This window comes from Poeciliopsis prolifica, unplaced genomic scaffold (genome assembly GCF_027474105.1).
Source record: "Poeciliopsis prolifica strain line A6 unplaced genomic scaffold, Auburn_PproV2 SCAFFOLD008, whole genome shotgun sequence".
Lineage (NCBI taxonomy): Eukaryota > Metazoa > Chordata > Actinopteri > Cyprinodontiformes > Poeciliidae > Poeciliopsis > Poeciliopsis prolifica.
In genome coordinates this window covers 1933561-1956784 of record NW_026562383.1, presented here as the reverse complement: position 1 = coordinate 1956784, position 23224 = coordinate 1933561, and the positions used below count along the sequence as shown (strand labels likewise).

General features: G+C 38.7%; 2 protein-coding genes across 6 annotated transcripts; one reads left to right on the top strand and one right to left on the bottom strand.

The window, feature by feature from the left end:
• Positions 1–893: 893 nt before the first annotated feature.
• LOC129362078 (nucleolin-like) lies at positions 894–6838 on the bottom strand. The gene is made up of 14 exons (XM_055033414.1): positions 6496–6838; positions 6094–6154; positions 5942–6004; positions 5581–5682; positions 5300–5371; positions 5095–5218; positions 4827–4984; positions 3680–3806; positions 2399–2550; positions 2169–2316; positions 1957–2090; positions 1754–1880; positions 1457–1632; positions 894–1139 (listed from the first exon to the last, which is right to left on the bottom strand). Exons 1-14 carry the CDS (start codon positions 6508–6510, stop codon positions 1078–1080), a joined length of 1521 nt encoding a protein of 506 aa, XP_054889389.1. The 5' UTR covers positions 6511–6838; the 3' UTR covers positions 894–1077.
• gk5 (glycerol kinase 5) lies at positions 6599–21847 on the top strand. 5 transcript variants are annotated; one of them, XM_055033407.1, is made up of 17 exons: positions 6599–6642; positions 6986–7284; positions 8069–8162; positions 8300–8375; positions 8500–8593; positions 11123–11254; positions 12390–12465; positions 12808–12869; positions 12965–13038; positions 14303–14363; positions 15025–15151; positions 15247–15351; positions 15436–15530; positions 16780–16883; positions 16974–17033; positions 17227–17360; positions 18943–21847. In XM_055033407.1, the coding sequence occupies exons 2-17, from the start codon at positions 7147–7149 to the stop codon at positions 19095–19097; spliced, it is 1587 nt and encodes a 528-aa protein (XP_054889382.1). In that variant the 5' UTR covers positions 6599–6642; positions 6986–7146; the 3' UTR covers positions 19098–21847. The 5 variants fall into 5 exon arrangements, with proteins under 5 accessions (XP_054889382.1, XP_054889386.1, XP_054889384.1 ...); XM_055033411.1 differs by having other exon boundaries at positions 17227–17356; positions 18943–19042; XM_055033409.1 differs by having other exon boundaries at positions 6609–6639.
• Positions 21848–23224: the final 1377 nt, after the last annotated feature.

Here is a 23224-nt window from a genome sequence, read left to right as displayed (position 1 = left end):
TATATTTTAATGTTGAATTGTTATCTTGATATTAGTCATTCTAAAGGGCCTCTAAGTGTAGCTTGGTGCCACACAAACATTGCCACATCTATGATCTAGTAATGCCCGGCATTAGTCAACTACTGAATGATAGTCAGGAAATTTCTTGTATTGATGTTAGACGAAACAACTTTGAATGGTGATCACTGTTTCATCTTTTTAAAATGCTGTCTTCTCTTTCCAACATGGTGCAGCATGGAACAGGTGGAGCTGCACTGACGAAGTCAGTTGGTCCAACACTGGGCTTCTCCAATATCAGCAATTGTTGACAGTTCTTCATTAGGGCCATTCAGTCTCATGCATAATAAGCCCGTCACAATAATTGATTGCATGACACATTAAAACAACCTGGATTATTTCCATTTGCATGATTGTATCTTTTTCTTGTCTTTAACTCTTTCTGCCAAAGACTTGAGTCTGGGGAATTGGTCTCAACACGCATTTATCTTTTAGTCACAGGCAGCTGCAGCTAAAACTTCAACCAGGAAGACAGAGCACATCACCCATTTCTAGTCATTACACTTTAAAATACTGCTAGGTTATAATTCACTGAACGGTTTAGCACAACACATTAAAGATCTGCTGTTGTTCAACCTTCCAGCTCTCTCAAGTCTGCTGCTCTGCATCTCCAGAATCAGAACCATACATGGAGAAAAAGCATTGAGCTTCTATTCATGAATATTCTAAAGCTATAAAATGTATTAGAAAATAATCAATTATTTATACTTAAATAGTCAAAAGGACCTGAAGGTCATTGCTTTGTTTGGAGACTTCATCTACAGGCTGGACTTTTTGATATTTAAACACCAAAAACATCAGGTTGGGTTTTAAATAAGTTCATCAATGGTCGAAAACTTTATCATCTGACAATGTTTTTATTGGCAAACTTTTAATAAACGAACAGTGAATGTTTTTCAATAAAAAACATGGTTTCCTATTACAAGATCTGTTTAAAAATAAGTTACAGTTGTACTGAAAGAAGCTTAAAGGTGTTACAAACTGAAACAAAGAAATATCAGCAGGAAAGTCTTCCAGAAGTTAAATTGTAGTATTCGCTTCTTCAGCAGTTTGGTGGCGTGTTGCAGATCCACGTCGTTTACCTAAAAAAACCAAGACAAGCAAATCATCTTCTTCTTTAAAAAAAGTAAGTTTTACAATTTGTTTGGTCTATTAATAGAATGAACTGATAAACAAGCTTGTGTTCAGCTAGAAAATAAAATTGGACAAAAATTTTTGCCCAGTATAAAGATCGTTGTATAGTATTAGGTTCAAATTCTGTAAAACCAAAAATTCTTATGAAGCATCTTTTGCTGTTGTTGCATTTTAGCCAATAAAATGACCCGAATAATTGATTAGTAAAACAATGTTTAGTTCCAGCCCTTCTTTGTTGGGTTCACAATGATGTCGTCCCGTATACCTTTGTGTTTCCCGCTGTGTGTGCCAGGCGACGCCCCGCCTGCAGGCCCAGATGAACTTTCACCCCTTGGTGCGGCGTACATTACAGTGACCCTGCTGCCATCGATCTCACAGTCCTCCATGCTGTCTTTGGCAGCTTTGCAGTTTTCCTCACTGTCAAATTCTACAAATCCAAACCTGGAGGAAAAATAGCAAAGTAGCAAAAAGCAGAGTAAACAAAAAAGAAAGTTTTATTTGTTTTGGGTTTTTTTAAATAAAAAGCTAACACGATCCATTGATAAAACCATGCGACACCAACCGTTTTGAAGCTCTGGTTTTCTTATCAGTGGCGACTCTTGCGCTGACGGCTCCGTCGAAAGCGCTCTGAAGAGTTTCTGCAGTCGTCGTCTCAGCCAGGCCGGCAATAAACAGGGTTTTCAGCTGACCTAAACATGACAGCGCTCACTTAAACGCTTCTGGAGAGCGTGGCACATTCAACTAATGAAGAAAGCCTTAAAGTACCTTCAGCTTTCTCAGGCTCCACACCGCTGCGAGCCCTTTCAACTTTAACCTTCTGGTTACAGATCTTGATGGTTTTGGACTGCTGCAGCGCTTTTTCAGCGCTGGCCACGGTTGCAAACTCGACAAAGGCAAACCTGCAGAGAATCGCAAATGTCTGGTGAGAGTCCTGAAGGGAATCCGTAGCATAAAGAGTGGAGAAAGCGTTGGGTTACCGTTTTCTTTCATCTTTGCCTGCAGTGACCACTGGCCGTGTGAGAATCCTCACACTAACAGCTTTTTTAAAGGCGGACTTCAGGTTGCTTTCTTTTGCTTTTTCAGGCAGATGGCTTACGAATAAGATGTTACTTGGAGGAGCTGCAGCTGTTGGAATTAAAAGGATCTCATTAATTTTTAAAACTGTCAGGCGGCTAACAGACTTGATTTGATGATGAGGTCTTCTTACCCTTCGCTTTTTTACCGCTGGCTTTGGATTTAGCGGCCTCTCTTTGTTGTACACGATCCACGATCAGGTCCCGGCCTTTAATCTGAGCTTTTTGTTTTTTCTTAAGCATTTCATCAGCAATGGCTTTGTTTTTAAACTCCACAAAGGCAATGCTGTTAAAAAAATGTCCATTAGATGAGAAATTTGTGAAAAATGCTTTCCTCATAAAACATCAATAAAAAGATGGATGATGCTTTTTTTTAGTTTTGTTTCTTGTTTAAAGGAAATGCTGCGATTGTGAAATTGTGTTTTTTCGACATTAGCAAGATATTGACATAGTTTTGCACACATTTGTATGAAAATGCAGCTACTGTTTGAAGTTAAATCAGATCAAAAACCTGTTTGACAATCAGAATTACAAGAATGCTTTCTTTTTGCTAAATGCCACAATAATAACAGCAAGAAGTAGTCAAAGATTTATTCTTCAATATCTTTGAAATCAGATGTCTACATACACGTCCTCTGTATCTGGTCACATTCCCATTGAACTGAAAGCCTAAAAAAACATCATGCAACTAAAAGACACATTGCACACGAAGCTCTACGATAGAGTTCGTTCCATAAGACATTTAGCCATAAAATGTTCAGTTTGAGATACTCAGCCATTAAAACATTTGCACTTCTGCTTTCGATGTTCTTTTATGCCGTTTATCTTGATTTGTTTTTCAATTTCAGCACTTATTTGCAGTGAGTAACCTGCAGGATTTTTATCAGTTTTCACATTATTGTACGGATAAATTCGAATTAAAGATGTTAAGAGACAAAAACTGACGGTATTTTAGGAACTGTTGCTTTACTATTTTCACCAGTTTTTGTTCCACGACAGTCTCAATAAATATTAATGTAGTTATTATGTGGAGTTTAGTGATATAAATCACACTTCTTTAGTTAAGTAGTGTCCTCAAAAAGCCTGTTTTAAATAAGATTTCTTTTTTCCAAGAACAATATTTGTGTTTGTGTCGTTATGAATGCTGTCATGCAGTCACAGCCATACAGGTACCTAAAAAAGAAAAACTAATTATCATTTTTATTTTCACAACTGTATCCTATTAGAAATAATCTAACTGACCTAAAACAGGGGAAGTTCTTCTAATTTAACTTTTAGAGTGAGTAAGTAAAGGAAGAGACATTGTGATGAAACGTAAAGTCCAAATTGTCCACCCATAGTTACCTGTCTGGTACAATTTAACCTTTTGGTTTCAACTGTAGAAGGGAGAAATATGAAAACGTCCAAACTCTCACCCATGAGTCGGACTTTTGGCTCCGCCAGGAAAGCGAAGAGAGACGGCTTTGCGGAAAACCTTTCGGATGTCTTCTTCAGTCGCATCGTATGGGACGTTCTTCAGAAACAAGCACCGCTTGTCTCTCGCTGACAAAACAAAAAACATCAAATACTCAATCATTCGCATGTACAAATCTGTTTAAAACTGGAAGACCAGGGAAGAGATGACAAGTTTTCCCCATTTCATGCTGGAGGATCATGACCGGTTCTTAGCTGACCATCAAAAATCCAAAAGAAGAAACAGGAGCAGAATTTTATCAACTGACCAAAAGTTTAACTCAAATTAAACTCAAAATGTTATAATCTGTGAATAAATATGGCTTTTGTATAATTTTACATCAGGCTCCTTAATGTTTTAACTTTTTATTCATTTTGTTCAAAATACTTTCATATTTAACGCCCTTTAAAAAAAAAAAAAAAAAAAAAAAAAACACTTTATGGTTAAAAACACTTCCAGCATTTAAGAATTAATTAAACACCACTGTTACGCACATTTTTGATGAACCAAATGCAATATTTTTATATGACTGTTGTTTTGTTAATGTAAACACCACTTGAATTTAAAATATGACTGGAACTCTAAAAGCAGAGTCTGTTTCTATTCGCAGAGTGCAGAGCTGACAGAGGAGGTGGGATGGAGACATTTAGTCTAACAAAACATGGTAACACTTGAAGTGAATCATTTTGCTCTTTTTCTCTTTTGAGAATCACATGTTTTGCTTACATGTCGCTAACTGAGTTAAAACAGTTTCCAATTTCAATTGATCAAAACCTGCAACAACTTAGCATTTACATTATTGCAGCTCATTTTATTAAGCTATTTTGAGAAACTGTTGACTGCATGCAGAATGCTGGTGCCACTGGTTTGTACAAATAAATAATTATATAACATCAGGTTATACAACAGAACTCAAAATTTCTCTTTAGAGGATATCTAAAATATTCAAAGAAAATGCAGCTTGGGAAGCTGAAATATTTAGGCACAATGCTACTTGACACAGCATTGGCTGGCATTTGCAAACAAGCAGATATAAGTGTTTTTAGAGGGTGTCTTGATCTGTAGACACTCACCCCCTCGAATATCTGGGGTCTGCTGTACAAGTTTACCTTTCTTATCCACAGGTGGCGCTTTCGACTTGCCCTGGTCGATGCTTTTAACTTTGGCTTTCGCCAGCATCATGGGCTGGTCGAGGATTTCCTCTCCATTCAGAGCCAAAGCTTTTTTCAGGTCCATATTTGAGGCCATATCTACAAACGCATGCCTCCTACAAGAGCAGAAAGTTGTTTGTTTTATTAACCGTTCCATGCATCAGCAGCTCTAAAAAAAACAACAACAAAAAAAACCCCTCAATCGTAAACATCTAAATAAACTCACTTGGAATGTCCCAACCGGATTTCCTGAAACAGCAGACTTTGCGTCATGAAGCACTTCGCCAGAGAGCTTTTGATTTCCTCCGATGTTTTGGTGAAGTTCAGGTTGCCAATATAAAGACAAAGACCTGCAACGGAGGAAAACATTTGAAGCGCTGTTTACTGAAAGAAACTGGCGTTTGGGTGTCCACCACAGAATGAGTTCATACCGTCATTGGTCGGTTTGGTTTTCTTTGACGGGGAAGAATCAGAGGCAACGTCTGCTTTCCGTTTTCTATTTACTGTAAGACACAAATTCAGACAATCAGCAACCAACACGTAAAAGAAAACTTTATTCTCCAATGACAGCTGTTAAAAGAGTCTGAACCTATGAAATAAAATGTGTCTTTGGAAAAATAAATAGACCATTAACTACATTAATTCATTACTGAGCTACAATTCCTCAAATTAAAGAGCTCAGCATCACAATGGAGCCAACCCTGACCAGCACCTGTCGTCTCTGTCTTTTCTTCTTCTCCTTCTGCATCCTTCTTCTCCCAAGATACCGTCACCGTGGGAACGTTTCTTTTTACCTCAATGTCCATTTGAAGATCTTTAAAAACAAAAAAAGAACTTTGCATTAATTATTAGACCTGTCAAAAGTAGCCGTTTCCCTAAAAATGTTGCCTGTTTGTTCTTAATCAACTTATTTGTATTGAAATAAATTAACCCTATGCTATTTGTCTTTATTAACAAAGCTATTATTATTATTATTGATATTGTGTCGAGATTGAATTGTGTGTACTGTGACAAACATATCTCGGATCCGGCTTGTCATACCTCTCAGAGTTACATGCTATGAGTCACAGTACCTTGCTCGTCTCCACTCTCCTCCTGTCGCATCTCCACTTCGATGTTCTCTTCTGGCTGCCAATCTGATGCAATGAAACTATTTTTATTATCACCATGCAAATGGAAAGACGTGAGCATACTTCATATTAATCATCAAGATAAAATAACCTACCATTATTGTGTGTGTTCTCTTCCTTTACGTTGTTAGTTTGGCTTTTTTTCTGTCTCTTATTCTAAGAAGAAAAAAAAAGAACAAACAAAAAAACAAGAAAGTTACAGTTTTGCATTGCTGGCTGTTTGTCAGTCAAATCAGAAAGTGACTGAAAAACGTACAGGTCTATAAGTAAAATAATAGAGTTAATAAAGTTATCGCTAGTAAAAAAATACATTTAACTTGTTACAAAATTCTAATATCTAAAATAGTGCTTTCACGTAGAGGTTCCATGTTTTGTTAAGCTAAGCTGCTAAATAACAAGCTAACTTGTTAGCTTGACGGTTTACTTACAACGGTTGACTTACGTTGTCTATAAACACCGCCAGCAGCAGTTAATATGAACATAAATATTATTCTTACTTGTTTCTTTGCCATGTTATGCTGCAACAGGAAGCGTAGACATAAAAACACACGTGTGGATCAGATGCAAGTAAAGCGTATGCTACACACTGCGCATGTGTTGCACCAATCTACGGATGCCGGCAGGGAGAGCGCGCTGCTCAGGTGGTATGCGAAAACTACAACTGAACAGTTTCTGAATTCCTCCTTTAATGACAACCGTCGACGTTGTAAACTCTATCTAGGTAGCATGAAATGGTTTCTAACAGTCTCATTTTCAACTAATAATCATATAAATGTCTATTTCTAACAGTTAGCCATGTAGCCTTAGCTTGAGTCTAATCTAATAGTTCCCCTCTGTATTCACCACCCAGTCTGTAGAGACTCTCCTGACACGTAATCGCGTTAGCTTTTCTCACACATTTCCAGGATGTCGGTATGTTATTAGAGCAGATTGGAGCTTTAAATGGCCGGAAATGTAATCTGCAGCGCTATGTTTGTTTCTGAGCAGGTTGGACTGGAACTGGACTCCAAAGAAACCAAAGTCCAGGGTTCGAGTTGCAGTCCCACCATCCGCCCAGGCTCAAACCAGAGCCGGTGGGAGCAGACCATGGAGGACCCGGGATTCCTCTGAGACACATAATTAGGTTTTCCTTTTCGTAAACTCATCTGATGTTTACAATAATGGGCAGTCGGAGAAACGGCTTAACGAAGGAAAGCTTCATCCTGTCTGTGGACGTCGGTACAACGTCAATCAGATGTCATGTGTATGACAAGGAAGCGAGGATTCGAGGGTCATGCAGCAGCGAGGTATTATATTTACATTTAATAGATTCTTCAATTTTTACCCGCTATTTCCATAAGGGTGTAAACCTTTAAATGGGATTGTATGTGGTTCAGTAACAGAAAGTACTAGATGAAAACAAACTGAGATGTTTGTCCATTCTTCTTTGCAAAATAGTTCAAGCTCTGTCAGATTGGACGGAGAGGATCTGGATCTAGACTGGGCGGTTCTAACACATAGATATACTGCATAGATATATTGTGATCTAAACCTTTTCACTCTAGCTTTGGCTGGGTCATTGATGGACTTGACAGAAAAACAATATCACAACAGACACTTGATCAAGATAGGACAGAATTCAGATCCAGAAATGATGGATCCGAACTCAGATTAATACATTTTTTTGTCATTTACGGTCATTTAAAACATATTCTAGTTTCAGTAATAAGCATTTGTTTACAAAATTAAACTATTGGTCTTTTGAGAGGGCGAATTTGCATTTTTCTGTCACTATTATTATAGTACTTGAAAATGGTCTGAAAACGACAATGTTATTGTTTATCACAACGATTTCTGGAACAATTTATTGTCTGAGCAACATTTGTTATTGTGGCACACCTACTGCCAACAGATCCTCTTACCTAAGCTGCACCGCTTTGTGTTGGTTTATTATTTAACACACTAACAAAATGCACTGCAAATGTAGAAATGTAGAATGGTTATGAAGTATTTTCAGTATTTTGAAGCTCTTTGCATAAACCTGTTTTTCTGCCACATTTAAAGCCAGATTATTCCCTGTGAATGTTCCAGGTTGTCCTGTTGTATCCAGAGGTGGGACATGTGGAGATGGACCCCGATGCATTGTGGGAAGGCTTTATCACTGTGGTCAAAGGAGCAGTGCAAGGTACAGCCACACAAAGTCCTGTTATCGAATCTATCTGCAGCTATGTCAGGGCAGCAATGCCAACAGGATTCGAGCAGCGTTAACTGTTACAGTTCTACGCTAATCCTTTGGTAAGTGTTGCTGCGTTCCTGTTACAGATGCAGGAGTCCAGATGTGCCAGATGGAGGCCCTCGGCATCTCCACTCAGAGAGCAACCTTCACCACCTGGGACAGGTCACAGAAATGAAATAGCCTGACAGTTTCCCATTCATTGAGAAGCTGGAAAGTGAACGAGAATGCTTCCGCTTTGACATTCCTATGATTCCTCTTCTCTCTCGTTGTGTTGGAACTTTAACAGGAGGACGGGGGTTCCTTTTCACAACTTCATCAGCTGGCAGGACCAAAGAGCTGCAGACCTGGTGAAGTCTTGGAACAGATCCTGCATTATGAAGGTGGATATCCATCCATCCATCCATCCATCCATCCATCCATCCATCCATCCATCCATCCATCCATCCATCCATCCATTCATTCATTCATTCATTCATCCATTCATCCATTCATTCATTCATTCAGAGGCGGGTCCATCAATGGGCTCCTTGACATCTTTACGTCTTATATATCGCTAATAAACATCATATAAGAAAGTACATTTTCATGGAGGTAGTACTTTATGTAACCATATTGGGATTGGAATATTTAAATATTTGAAATTTAATTTTTTAAATGAGATTTTCCAAGAAACTCTTAGACTTGTATTGTTTAAAGAAGCACAAATAAATCCTCTTTTCTTTGTTAAGAAAAGATGTTCTCTGGAATGAACTGATTTATTTACAGTAATCACAAAAATGAAGATTGTTTAGCGCAATAATTTCTGTGATGCGATTAAAAACTATAAAAAAACATTAAAAATATTTGATAACTATTTTTAGTCATTAAATAGGTGTATAAATCACCTGCTTTATCTACATACATTAGATTGATTTGTTTAGACTACAATCCGGTGTTTGCCAATAACACAAAGGATCTCACAATGCAATCAAAAGATTATTCTGGCCTTCTTACAGAACAAAGGTTTCCTTCTTGATTGTTAAACTAGTGTATCTCTTATTGTACAAGTATGCAATGTCATATAAACAGTAGCAACAGCCTGATGCTGGTCCCATAAGGACATTTTAGAGGTGTGGTAACCTCCTTTAGCATCTTGCTGACTGCTTTCAGGGTGAACAGCCAGACCTGGGAATGTTTTCTGCTTATAAACCGTTTTCCCAGACATTGGAATTGCTAAGTGTAATTATTTTAGATCTTTTTAAATCCCTTACTCAAAAGGCTGAGTAACTTTGTTCTCATCATGTCCACCCAGTGTGATACAGCAGTAAGTGATTCATAGGGTTAGGGTTCATGTTTGCGTGTGTAATTTGGAGCAGCAGCCCAAAGGGGGCGTAAGAACGAGGATTTCATCAACAAGCTCTGCAGGTTAGGCAGTCATTTTTAACTCTGTTTCCACTCCATCCCATAACCTAAATATCCTGCAGAGTGGAAACCTGTGGTGCGTAAAACCAGGCCTGAAATGATTAATGTCATTTCAGGCCCATTGATTGAGAAATGAATCAATTATTGAGATAAATGGCAACTAATTTAGTAATCGATTAATCGTTAAAGGAAGTATGCAAGTTCAAAAAAAGCCAATTGTTAAAAGAACAACAAATACAGGGAAGCAATTAAGCAAAAATGTTGCATTTGAAAATACTAATAATAAAACTTCTTTGTCTGTGAAATGTTCTAACCAGAACTCCTTAAGTAGAATAGTTGTATTATTATTCTATTTAGCAGATTTTGATATACAATTATCATTTGGTTAATCAAAAACCTAATCACAACATCACCTGGGTGACACTTTACTGATGCCATGCCAAGCAGAAAGGCCTGAGCTTTTTACATTACTTCAGCTGCGGATGCATTTCATAAAACAAATGCATTCACTTCAGGCATACCATGTAACCTCATTTTAGGCAATACAATTTCTCTTTTCTTATTTATTATGTATAAGATAAGCTTAAGTGGTTAAATGAAAAATCTGCATAATGTGACTTTTTCTTAATCTGATTAATTGACAGAATAACTAATTGATTAATCGATTACTAAAACAATTAGAAATCGCAGCTACATATAAAATACATTTGCAGAAACTTTCCATATGACAGTCCTTCTGGGTAATAATATAACATTGCGTATACTGAGACTCACTGATGTAGAAAGGCAAATCAAGGCCACTGTCATGTATGGTGGAGGATCCGTGACGCTGTGGGCCTGCTTCTCTTTCGTCAGAACCTTGCTAAGCTGCGTGGGAATCTGGATAATGACCCAGAACCCGTGACCAAATGAGCATAGATATTTCACCAGTCTAACTCCTCCTAGTTCCATGCCCACCTCAGTCCTCAGACCTAAATCCTGTAGAAAACATGTGAGCTGAAGAACAGAGAGCTTAATGTCTTTTCAATGTGAGGTTATGTTGGTGGAATTTCTTTTATTTGTATCAGAGATACATAAAGGTGGAGGGTGCTGTTACATGGCACTGTTTAAAAATAATAAAATGACTCTTTAATGTAATCATGGAATGTATAAATGACAGTGTCATAATAAGTTGTGGGAATACACTCTGACCTCTACTCTGTCGTGTGATTGGCTGTCGCTCTTCTAGTTTAACACAACTTTACGATGTGTGTGAACTCTGTTCCCGCTGATAATCACATTAATATTTTGTTTCCATGTCAGCAACATAATCAGTCCCAAACGTATTTGATTATCAGTGCAGTGGGTACATCATAGAACTAAACTACCAGGTACCCACCACTGATTGGCTGATAGCAACATGACTTTGACTCAGGTTTTAGATAAACATGGCTGAGTTGGAGCTGAACATGATGACCACTCATTCACCCTCTTTTTTTATCTTTATTCGTGTTTCTTGACACTCTCAGATAATCCACGGCGCAATGAAGGTGGCCTACTTCCTGACGCGGGACAAGCGGTCGCTCGCAGCGAGCCTGATCGTCTTTTCCACCCAGCATGTCACCTTTCGTCTCGTGTGGGTGTTGGCCCACTACAAGCAGGTGTGTGGACGACCCGTCCGGTGAACACAACAGGAAGGTTGAATGAAGCTCTGCTGATGTGCTTCTGTTTCCTGCCTAGGTAGATAAAGTAAAAACCCACAAGCATGAGTTAAAACAATATCTCCAGGGTTTGCAGCGTCTTGAGCTCTAACGCTGCAAAGGTTTTAGATCTCTCACAAAGTGTGTTCTGTTATTTCTTCTTTTTGTTTGTTTGGTAACTTCTTAAAACTTTTAGTGGGAAACAAAACAAGCAAACATTAACATGAAGGCTAACCTGAGTTCATGTAGAATGCAGTTTGAATCTGTTCCTTTGTGAAAAAAGAATTCCTCCTCCTTTACTTTATCACAATATATAGCCAAAAAAAAAAATTATCCAAAATCAGAATTGGCAGGTCAGGCTTTTTGAAAGTCATCCAGCGATCAGCCAGGAAACTACAATCGGTGCAACTCAAATTTTTTAGAAGGTGCTTCATCATTCACAAACTTTAATTTAAATATAAAAATAAAAATAAAAGTATATTTTGGTAACAGTTAAACATGGTGGTGGTTGTGTGATGGTCTGGGCTTGACTTTCCAGCTTTAGGACCAGGACAACATGTCATAACTGTGAATGCTTCTATCTAGCATAAAATCCCAAATGTTTAAGGACTTGAGCTCAAGCTGGGTAATACAGCAGGACAGTGACAAAAGCACCTCAGCCATTTTAGCCTGAATAGCTTCTAGACACAAAGTGAAGACCTGGTGGCTGACTGTTCATGCTCAAACGTCCCCAAAGGGGTGAATTCAAACAATCCTGCTAAGAAAAGGAGATTGAGAGATCCACTGAGATGTAAAAGACTGGCTGTCCTGTGCTAATGGGTTACTTTTTTTTCTTTTTACTATTAATAAATTATATCACCACTTAAGAACTGTTTTTGTATTAGCTCTGGTTATGTTTCACTAATACAAGAATTTGTTTAGCGATCTGAAACAATACTTTTTCAGGGCATTGTAGTTTTTAACGAGAGCAGCACAAAAAGACATGATCCCAGTGTGGCTCATTTTCCAAACCAACCTTCACACCGGGTCAATAATCCCAGCAGGAACAGACTGTACTCTTCCTCCTCCTCATCATCACGGCTTCTTCTTTTTCCAGGTCCATCAGGCGATCGAAGAAGGCAACTGCTGCTTTGGAACCATAGACACCTGGCTCCTGTTCAAACTCACCAAAGGTTGGTGTCAGTCACTCACACACACACACACACACACACACACACACACACACACACACACACACACACACACACACACACACACACACACACACACACAGACAGAGCATTTGTAGAAATGTTTGATACAAACCTGCCAGTTTGACACTGTGGACTTTCTAATAGGATATTAAGGTCCATACTGGACGCTCTTTGTCTCACACATTTCTCTTGCATCGCTGATTGCCTGCAATTTCTGAGGAATGTTTCAGCCCTCTGCAGGAGGCAAAGTGGAAAACAAGCGATTAGGACTTTTTTTTTTCCAGGTAGTTCCTTCACATATTGCTGCCCAATCTGTTTCAGGTCGTGTCCACGCCACAGACTACTCCAACGCCAGTTCAACTGGGATTTTTGACTCCTACCAGGTGTGGTGCATCACATTGCTGCTTCCTCTCTGCTCAGCATGGCGGGGTTACTGTATTTTAATTTTTTTACCTCTCTGTCATGTGTTGTTTCACAGATGTGCTGGAGTGGGTTTCTCTGCTCTCTTGTCTCTCTGCCCCTCTCAATATTCCCCCAAGTAGAAAATACAGGGTAAGTTAAACCTTCACTGCAAGTCAAGACGTTTCAGCTTCTGGTCAGTAGAAGTTTTTACCAGTAGAAGAACACAGAGACATTAAAAACAAGATGAGCATAGATCTGAACTGTGTGGTTGATTTCTCGTTTTTGTAAAGCTTTCCTCTCCTGGAGGTGTCGGGCTGCTGATGAGGGTTGGAATTTACTATTAGTTTGAATCTGACAGAAAATCTGTGGGAGGATCTAAAGACTAGGGTGATGGCAAGGAGGTCTGCCAACCTCACAGCTCATCACCAAAATCCCCATGGAAACATCCAAACAGCTGCTCAGCAATTAGAAGAAGGCTTCGATCGGTGTAATGCTAATCAAGATGTTTCCATTGATCATTGAAAGGAGTATAAATCATTAACATGATATTTAAAAATAAAATGCAAATAAAAACTTTTTTTTGTTTCTAAACTGATTGGCACTTCTGCATTGCTTTGTTTATATACAGACTTCTAAAATCAATAAAATTGATTTCAAATCTAAAACTACTGGAGGTATGACTACATTCAGACTTAAAGGGGCAGTATTATGTGTTTACAAGGGACATATTGCCATTTTACTGCAATATAACTATTTTACCTTCAGTTATTATGAAAATGCAATATATATATATCAAATATGATTAAAAATAAATGTTTCTTTTGACTTCGCACCTTAAAACTGGGCCTCTGTCTCTTTAAAATCTCTTGCTCTGTTTGAAAATGCACCTTCAGGAAGTCATCACGACATGGCTCTATTAACCCCTCAACGTTTTTACCAGAGTTGCACTGAGAGGTAGCTTGTATAATGAGCTAATCAGATATGCAGTTCTACCAGGTATTTGCTAAATGCTGCTGGCTAGTCTGAAGGAGCAGAGCTGGTGAGGGCCTTTCAGTGAAGTGGAAGCTTGGACACTGCAGCTCAAAAGAGTCAATTTTACATAACACTGCCCCTTTAACTGTAGGAAAGTTTTTTTTTCTTTTTTTTACTAGTTTGTAAGTGGATTTGATTTAGATTTTTGTCTTTTTAAAGTTAACATACTAATATCTGTGTATTAATAACATAACCTCCATTTCCAGTGAGGTGGAAACATTAATAGGTTGTTGGACAGGCTAATGATAATTTCACCATGTTTTTATGATGAAGTGTATTGTACATTATGTCATGTTCCCAGTCCGGTTCCTGCATTAGAATAGATTGCTGATGGATGAGACGAGAGCAGGAGATAATGGTTTCTGTTTTCATGATCCATCAGCCATAAGTTCGGCTCCACAGATCCGTCCGTCCTCGGAGTGTCCATTCCCATCATGTCAGTGGTGAGTGAACGTTCCTGGCATCACAATCCAGCAGCAGCAGTATGAATATGATAAACAGCCACAATGAATCTGCGTCTCATTTGTTCCTCCGGATCTCACTTACTGTGTTGTTAAAAAAATTACTCGGTAGAATTTTCACTCAGGCATTTTTGTTTGACGATCAACACATGAATTGGATAAAGAATCCTGCAGACTTTTTTCATTTGGCCTCTTAAGCAATATTGAAAATACATTAAAAAAGACCAATAAAGTTATACTCCTTTTTTAAACAAGAAGATAAACATTTTATAGCATAGAATACAATAACAACTTTCCTTTAATAAATCAGGTAAAGCTACAACTACGCCTCTTGAGTTCTGAATAGAACAGATTTACAGACAAAGATGGGGTTTTTTTTAAATCTTAAAACGCAAAGTGTGTATATTTTGTACAATTGCTCTTTCATCAATTGTTTTTTGTTTTGTTTTTGGAGTCTGTATGGTCCAGTGAACAATTAATCAATTACTAAATTTGTTAACAATTAGTTAAAGATTAATCACAATTAATCGTTTCAGCCCTACTTTAAACATCAGACTCTTTCTAAGTTTGGTCAAAACAGTCGTGGCGCGTCTTGGCGTTTTTCGTTCCTGCTCCATCAACTCGCTCTGCCCTCCTGTGGCAGATGGCGGACCAGCAGGCGGCCATGTTTGGAGAGTGCTGCTTTGATGTGGGCGACGTGAAAATCACGATGGGAACCGGCACCTTCATGGACATCAACACTGGGAGCAAACCACACACATCTGTGGCAGGTATAGGAGCAGCACAAGTTTTTGTTTTTGTTTTGTTTTGTGTTTTTTCATCCAGATTTTAATCCTGCTGGATTATTCCAACCCATCTGCTGCAGGTCTGTATCCGCTGGTGGGGTGGAAGATCGGCTCAGACGTCGTTTACCTGGCAGAGGGCAACGCAGCAGACACAGGCACTGCCATCAGATGGGCCCAAGAACTGGGTGAGGACTGAACTGTAAAAATGTTTGATTTTTTTTTAAAAAATCCAATAATTATTCCTCTTCACGTCTAAAATGACATTGCAGAGCTCTTCTCAGACGTCGGAGAGACCAGCGACATGGCTTACAGTGTCAGCGACTCTGATGGAGTGTGCTTCGTCCCTTCCTTCAGTGGGCTGCAGGTAAATGCACTCATATATTTGTTCCTAACATGTGACATATTATATTTTTATGCACATGCATATTGTCTCTAATAAAAGCACATGCTTTGTGGTTTTCATCTGGTTTCTAAGACAGTGTATTTGGGCCTCAGTAGATAGAAAAAAAAAGAGTAGTAAATCAATCAGGAATTTTTGCTCAAGAAAAAAACTCACAAATTCACAAATTTTCTGGAATATTTGTGAAATTTTTTTCTGGCAAGTTTTCAAACTCAGAAATTTCCAAGTTGTTTTTCTAGACAATTTTTTTATCTTAAAAATTCTGAGACTTCTAGCAAATTTGCGACTTTTCAAACTCAGATATTTCCTTGTTTTTTTTCCTTGAGATGTTTAGCAGAAATCTACTCCTCCTTTTCTTTTTTTCTGTCTACAATGGCCCTAATATGCCGCCACGGGTTTCGCATTGTCTCTCTGTAACATGCTTTTCTTTTTCCCCCTCTGCCCTCCGTTTTGAACTGGCAGTAAGTGTTTTCTGCTGGATGTTGATATTTTAGTTCTGATTAGAAAATGTCTCCCCTCCCCTTGTTGGCCAGCCGAATGTTGCCTCGTGAAATGGCCGGCGTTCCTGCATGTTTTCAGTTGATGTTCCTCCTTCAGCTCAAATCAAACGGCTGAATGACCATATCAACATTTCCAGTAAAACACCAACCAAGTGGTTTTAAGTGTTGTCCTGGAAATCTCTTCATTTTGTTCTTTATGTTTGAACTGCTGTATTTTCAGAGTGCAGTGATTACACAACAGTCAACTTCAGTGATTATAGAAGACATGATCTGAGTGCTTTTCAGAAGTCTAGCTTCTGCCATATACCTGAAAAACTTTAGGAGTTTGTGCTGCTGGCAGGGTTGCAACGTTGCCACCATCAGGCGTGGCAGATGATTCAAATTTGATTTGATCAAATCAAATCAAGTCAGATTTCATTCAAATCAGACTTGATTTGATTTGATTTCAAGCACTAATACAAATAGTCAAATCCAAGACAAGAAAACGAAGCAAAGTGTCCAAAAAGGAGTTGGTAGACATAGAAAACTTTTTCTCTTCACCCCCTTTATTTTTTGACAAGATATAGCAATAGTTTATAACGTATTATTTAAACATTTGATACGGTTTGCATCAGTTGCTACCAAAACACTTTATATCTCAGCTCCACACTTCTATCCCACCTGGATTTCTATATAATGTGCACCATCTTTAACCTGTGTGTGTCCTATTAAAGGCTCCTCTGAATGACCCCAAAGCGTGCGCTTCCCTGATGGGCCTCAAACCTTCCACGTCTAAAAGCCATTTGGTCCGAGCCATTCTGGAGTCGGTCGCCTTCAGGTGATTGGCTTTAGGCAGGCTTCAAACAAATCAGCATGAACTTGTTTGAACTCATCTCCTTTATGCTTACTGGTTTAACTTTCACCTCAGAAACAAGCAGCTGTATGAGACGATGCTCAGAGAGACCTGCATCCCCATCACAAAGATCAGGTGAGGTTAATGCTCCAGTCTTCCATGTGGAACCTGGATTGTTTCCAGCAGGCTGGGTGTGTCAGCCTGAACTTCACTGGACCAACTAATGCAGGCGTATCGATAATACATTATCTGGCTCGATGCTCCTCTGACATAGTTACAGTGAAATGATTTGAGCGATAGCTGAGCACTCTGCTCCTCTCCGTTTCAGAGTGAACGGAGGCGTTTCCTCCAACGACTTCATCCTGCAGCTGACTGCAGACCTGTGTGGCAGAAAGGTGATCCGACCCCAACACCGGGAGATGTCGTCTCTGGGGGCCGCTTTTGTTGCCGGACTCGGCGTGGGTAGGCCAACACACTCAAAACATAATGCCAGATTGCAAAAGTATTCATACCTCTAGTTAATTCTTATTTGGAGGGATTTGATGTGAGAGACCAAGACAAAATAGTGTATGGTGAAGTGGGAAAAAAAAAGATGCATAATTTTTATTTTTTATTTTTTACATTTCTGGTGGCTTTCATTTCCATTCAGCCCTCAGAGTCAGTACTATTGCCGTGTTTCCATTGAACGGTACATCAGGAGAAGGTGTGCTGTGGTATTCTAGGGTCCGGCATATTCAGGAGAGCCAGTTAGACTCTTCCTGGAGAGGCAAGGTTAAACCCAAACACCCAACTTGATGTCATACTAGTGACTAACGTGACACAAGCAGTGGCATTTTTCTGTCCCCAAATCAACAGACTGTGTTGTGTGACAAGTATGGTACGTCCTTCAGTTGCCATACCAACTGAGATGAGAGTCTTCCCACATCTGGATACTGGAATTTGTGACCATTGGTCTTTGTGGATGGAGATCGGATGTGAACAGGAAACCTTTTCAAAGATTCTCTAATGGATTTAGGTCTGGACTTTGACTGAGCCTTTTAAACACCTGGATGTTCTTTGATCTAAACCATTCCATTGTAACTCTGTTTGTACAATCAGGATGGTTGAACTTCCACACCCTCCTGCAGCAGTTTTTTCCTCCAGGATTGCCTTGGATTTATTGATCAATATATCAACTCCAGCCATCTTTCCTGTCCCTGCTGAAGACCAGCATCCCCACAGCATCATGCTTCTACTATTATGTACCAATGTGGAGATGGTGTTTTCATGGTGATGCTTACAGTGATATGCTTATTGCCCCCAAAAGTTTCATTTTGGTCTCGTTTGGACAGAATTTCTTCATCTGCTTGTTTGACCAGGGTAGTGGAGTGGTCAAGTTGTCCAGTCAACAGATTCTCCCACTTGGCATCGAATTGTGAAGATGGTCGTCCATCTTGGGATGTTTGCTCTCGCCAGATGATGGATTGAGCGGAGCTCTGTGACATCAAAGCGTGGCATATCATTCTAGATCTTAAATCTGCTTTAAATCTCTCCAACTTCCTCCGTGACCTGTGTTCCTCCAGTCTTCATGAAGCTGTTTGTTTGCTAATGTTCTCTAATAAACTTCTGAGGCCTTCACTGAAAAGTTGCATTCATAATATGGACTCTATTTGCTAGTTGGGTGGATTTTAAGGTATTAGATTTTATTTAGGAAGTCACATATTCCTGTTTTTTCTGTCTGTATTGGTTTTTTTATGTTTCTTCTTTAAATAAACAATTCCAGGAGTCTGAGATTTGGAAGGAATGCTTTTCTACCTAAATGGAGCACATAAAAAGACACTTTATGAATCCTTTTTTTTCAGCGTTCATACTCTAAATATATTGCAACTCATGACAAGTGTTCATTTGAAAGCTCCTGATCAAAAGTCCTATTTTTATTTTGTTGACTAGGGCCACAAAAGCAGAAATGAGTCTTGCTATTTTTTTATTCACTGCATTATGTAATGAGATTATTGGAGATCAAGTGGATGCCTAGTTGTAAGACATGTTAACTGCATCTCTGTAGGTTTCTGGATGACCCGTGAAGAGCTGAAGAAGCTGCAGACCGCCGATGAGGTGTTCCTGCCTAAAGGTGCTGCCGGTCCCGGTCAGGAATACAACCCCGTCCTCCAGAGCTGGGAGAGAGCCCTGAGGCGCTCCATGAACTGGTACAAGCCCTGACTCTGGGCCGCACCAACAGGAAGGGTCTGTGCCTTCATAAGAATATAAGTGTTTATCTTTGTGAATCATGGTCCGTGTAATTTAAGGACACGGTACTTAAAGCTGCACCAGGTGGAGACCTGACGGAAGGGGTACAATGGACCAAAAGTTACTTGAAAATGAAAATCTTCTGAGCTTTCCAGGAAAGTCAGAACTGATCTAAGGCCCTGTTCAGACCAGACACTAGCAACCAAACCCGGGGATCAGATCATGATGCTAAGCATGAACAACCTCAGCTGCTTGCTTAACTCTCCTAGTACAGACCAGAAACTGCTGACATTTCATTTAGAGGTTTGACTTGCTAAAAGCAACCTTAGCAAATTCACTGACAATGTCTTCCCTTAACATATAATCACCCAGTAATATTTTCACTTTTCCTGTCTGCTTAACATCTTTTAATACACAAACTTGATAAGCCCGACCACTGGGCTTAGCAGGTTTTCTGGGGGAAACCTGCAGTGCCTTACCTTAACTTCAATTTTTCCAAATTCAGGAAGAAAGAAGAAGCAAAATGCTAAAGAAAACATCTCTGTTTTTAAATATTTCTCACAACTTTTTGTGCTTCCTATGAATCTGTGTTGGAAAGGAAAGTAGCAAACTTTGAGTCTTCTTTTCTCAGTAGACCCAAAAGCACTGTGAATGGTAGCAGACCAGATTTTTACATTTCTGACCATCAAACTAAAAATAATCAGATTCTGGTCACCAGCTGACTTCTCAGCATATCTTCAATTTATTTGCATTGTAGTCTGAACACAAACACTCAGTTGAAGGTCCACTCATGACTCAGGATAGCAGCTCTACATCGGATTCTTCTGGTTTTAAGAAAACTAATAAAAACGAAATGAATGACTAATCTATGTATCCAGCTGGAGGTAGATTTTTAGGCAAAAATTTGCTACTGTAAGACAAATGCAGTACAAGCAGCAGGTTGGTCAGATCTATTTTTTGTTAATCATAATCAGTCATATTTCAATAAGAGTCAAATGGTCAAAATTAAGTATAAATTAAGATGAAATAAGCCTTCAGGAGATAATATTCAAATATTTTCATTCAAATCAAGTCAAAGATAACTGCATTTATATAGAACATGTAAACCACAGTTGGCTAAAGTGCCTTATAGACAAAATGATTGGCAATGAAACAACTAAAATGTAATTGTCGTGACAACACATTGATGTTTTAAGCAGAAAGTTTTATCAGCTGTTTCTCCAGATTCAAGCACTTTTCTGACAGTTTATTTTATAATTCATATAAATATTTAGATCTGAGGAAAAAATGCTATGCAATCATTTAATTGCATTGGAGCAAAACAGTGGTTAGAGTTGACAAAAGCTTCAGTCCTGCCAGAGTCTTGATTATCAAGGAATGCACCAATACATGTGTGTATGTATGGGTTGTTGTTTTTGTGAGGTGAGTGTAAAAAAAAACAACACATAAACCTCCAATGTGTTCATGATTATTTTATAGTTCAGGTTTTTAGGGATTTCATGAGGAGACCAGCTGATGTTCTGCTTGTTGCCATGAATTCCCTGCAGATTTCTTGTGTTCTGAATTTTCTTTGCCACACTTTCATGATTTTGATTATCAATGATAATCTGAGTAAATAAGAAACCCAGCCTTAAAATGAGAAGTTCATATATTCTCCTTTTTTTATGATTATCAGATTGATGTCATCTGATATTAAAATGGTTGGATTTGGCACCTTAAATGTGACCAAAAAAAGCAAAAACAGAAGAAATCTGTAAGGGATTAAGTACTTTTTTTTTTTTTTTTTTTTTTTTTTTTTTTGATAGCAAGCCGGAACTTGAGATCGGATCATTTAGGAAGTGTTTCTAGGTAAATGTTACTGCCAAGTCTGAACCAGCTCCATAAAGAACAAACAGCATGAAGAAGTTCCTGCTCCATTATTTCTTCTCAACAGTGCCATTTATTCAGAAGATAACTTTATTCATTCTAGTCTAAATTGGATTTCACTTCTCAGTCCTTTTGTCTCGTTAATGAAATAATATTACCCGATGCTATGACGCCAACGACTGGCTTATCAGCTTTTAATTCATGAGCGCTCCATAGCAACAACTGAGTGCCAAATGTTTAATCCTGGGACTCGAGCCAGAATCCATTCAGATTCAAGCACAAATTTCAGTTCATTTTGGATTAAAAGAAAACTGACCTGACTTCTTAATGTTTCAGAACCAATATTTTTTTTTTATTTTTTATTTTTTTTTATGAAGCTGCTTCTTGGTGATTTCACATAAAATGTTTGCATCGTCATTTTGAAAAGATGAGGACCTGATTTTAAAAAATACTTGTTTCCTTTGGGAAATTTGGAGCAACTTCATTTTAAACCCTTTGTGAATGTTTGTATATAATGTTATAATTATAACGGTGTTAAATCATGACTCACTGCTAAAATGTGATTGTTCCTGTGAGCCTATGAAAGCCACTTTTCTCAGTATTTAAGAACGTTTGTACTACATAATGTTTTATAAAGACGGAAACGGGGATATAGGAATTGGTAGAACTGGCAGAAAAAAGAAGCATTCCAATATATTTCTGCTTATCATTGTAGATTTTTTTATTTTGATGTCATGATCAGTGTGAACTTTGATGCCTTTCTTTTAACATGATTGTTCTGTAACTGAGAACTCTAAATCTCTTTCTTCACCTCTGACCTGCTGCTGTTTGGATTAAACATAATTTTTTGAAATATGTCTTGCAAGAAGTATTTATGTCTCAAACTTTTTTGTGTTACAACCTCAAACTTCAGTAAAATTTTAGTAGCCTTTTATGCAATTGACCAACACAATCCAATGAAGATGAAACAAAGATGAAAGACTGATGCATTGCTTTTAACACATTTCACAAATAAATCTAAAAAGAATGGTGTTGGGAATCAAAACTTACATCAATATTTTGCTTATGTAATTATTAACTATGATTAATAACTTATTAATGGAATTATTAATACATTTAAAGTTTCTGTAGTTGAGTTGGGGCTCCATTCAGAGTCTGGAACCATAACTCAAACTTTGTCAGTCTCTTGTGCAGGAATGAATTCAAAACTACTGGACAGAAGAAACGTCACACAAGCAACAAATTCTGACACATCTATTTTTGATGAAGTCTGGGAATTTATTAATAAACAATTTTCCAGCTAAATTGATCTCATAACTTGTTTCTCTTGTCTGTTAACATTAATGTAAATTGATCAAGACAATGATAGAAGAAATTTTGCCCACGCACAGGCATTTGTTAGCCCAGATGTGTGGGAAGCAACCCATTCTTTTGTGTAATCTCTCCAAAGAGGACTTTATTAAAGGGCTAATAATAAATGATGGATTCTGGTGACGTGTCCCGCTGCCTCCAGCTGCACAGGTGTCACTGACAACACGAGTGAGCAGATGCTCAAAATGTTCACCTCCAGGGAATCATCAGAAACACAGACTGTCAGATGTGTCTGGAGTCTCTCTGACGTGACGCACACACACAAAAAAACTTGCTACGAGTGTTGCTATGGCAGCTTGAGGATGGAGTGGCTGAGAACAAGCGGAGTGTGTGTTCCTGCTGGTATGGTGGAGCAAAGTGGGGGGGGGTTGCTAATTGAGTGGACAAATGGGGGGCAGTGGGGGCATCCTGACAATGGGAGGATTGTGTGTCCATTCTGTCAGAAGGAGAGCATAGTCGAGTGTTGTTTGCATCACGTAGCTCTGTCCATTCTGGGAGCTTTACTGCAGAACGCTTCGTCACTAAAACATGAGGACATTAGCAGTCCTTCTAAAGCTTCTCATCAGTAGTGGGACGTCTTTGCTAGAAACACGAGATTGTGTGTGTGTGTGTGCCAGTGCTACATCGCATGATTTCAGTTAGACTTCGCCTTGCAACAAATTCAGAGTGACAGCAGGAAGTGAGTGCTGTGTGACCGCTACTCCAGTCCCCTTCCCCCATGCAGGCGGAACCCTTGTCATTATATAACTGTCTCTTCTACATTCTTCTTCTCTGGCTCTCTGTGACACACTGGGATTGTGCAGTTGGGCAGGAGAGGGAGTTGGGTGTTGGTTCTGTCCCAGCCCAGTTTATTTCACTCGTCT

What these genes read in the sequence shown, in the direction of transcription:
- LOC129362078 (XM_055033414.1), bottom strand. An exon ending in AGAAAAGACAGAGACGACAG is followed by an intron (nt 5,372 to 5,580) that starts GTGCTGGTCAGG and finishes TGTGTCTTACAG; the next exon opens with TAAATAGAAAACGGAAAGCA. An exon ending in GCCACCTGTGGATAAGAAAG is followed by an intron (nt 3,807 to 4,826) that starts GTAAACTTGTAC and finishes TTGTTTTGTCAG; the next exon opens with CGAGAGACAAGCGGTGCTTG.
- gk5 (XM_055033407.1), top strand. Translation starts at nt 7,147, where the DNA reads ATGTTTACAATAATGGGCAGTCGGAGAAACGGCTTAACGAAGGAAAGC. An exon ending in GGTCAAAGGAGCAGTGCAAG is followed by an intron (nt 8,163 to 8,299) that starts GTACAGCCACAC and finishes TTCCTGTTACAG; the next exon opens with ATGCAGGAGTCCAGATGTGC. An exon ending in TGTTGCCGGACTCGGCGTGG is followed by an intron (nt 17,361 to 18,942) that starts GTAGGCCAACAC and finishes GCATCTCTGTAG; the next exon opens with GTTTCTGGATGACCCGTGAA.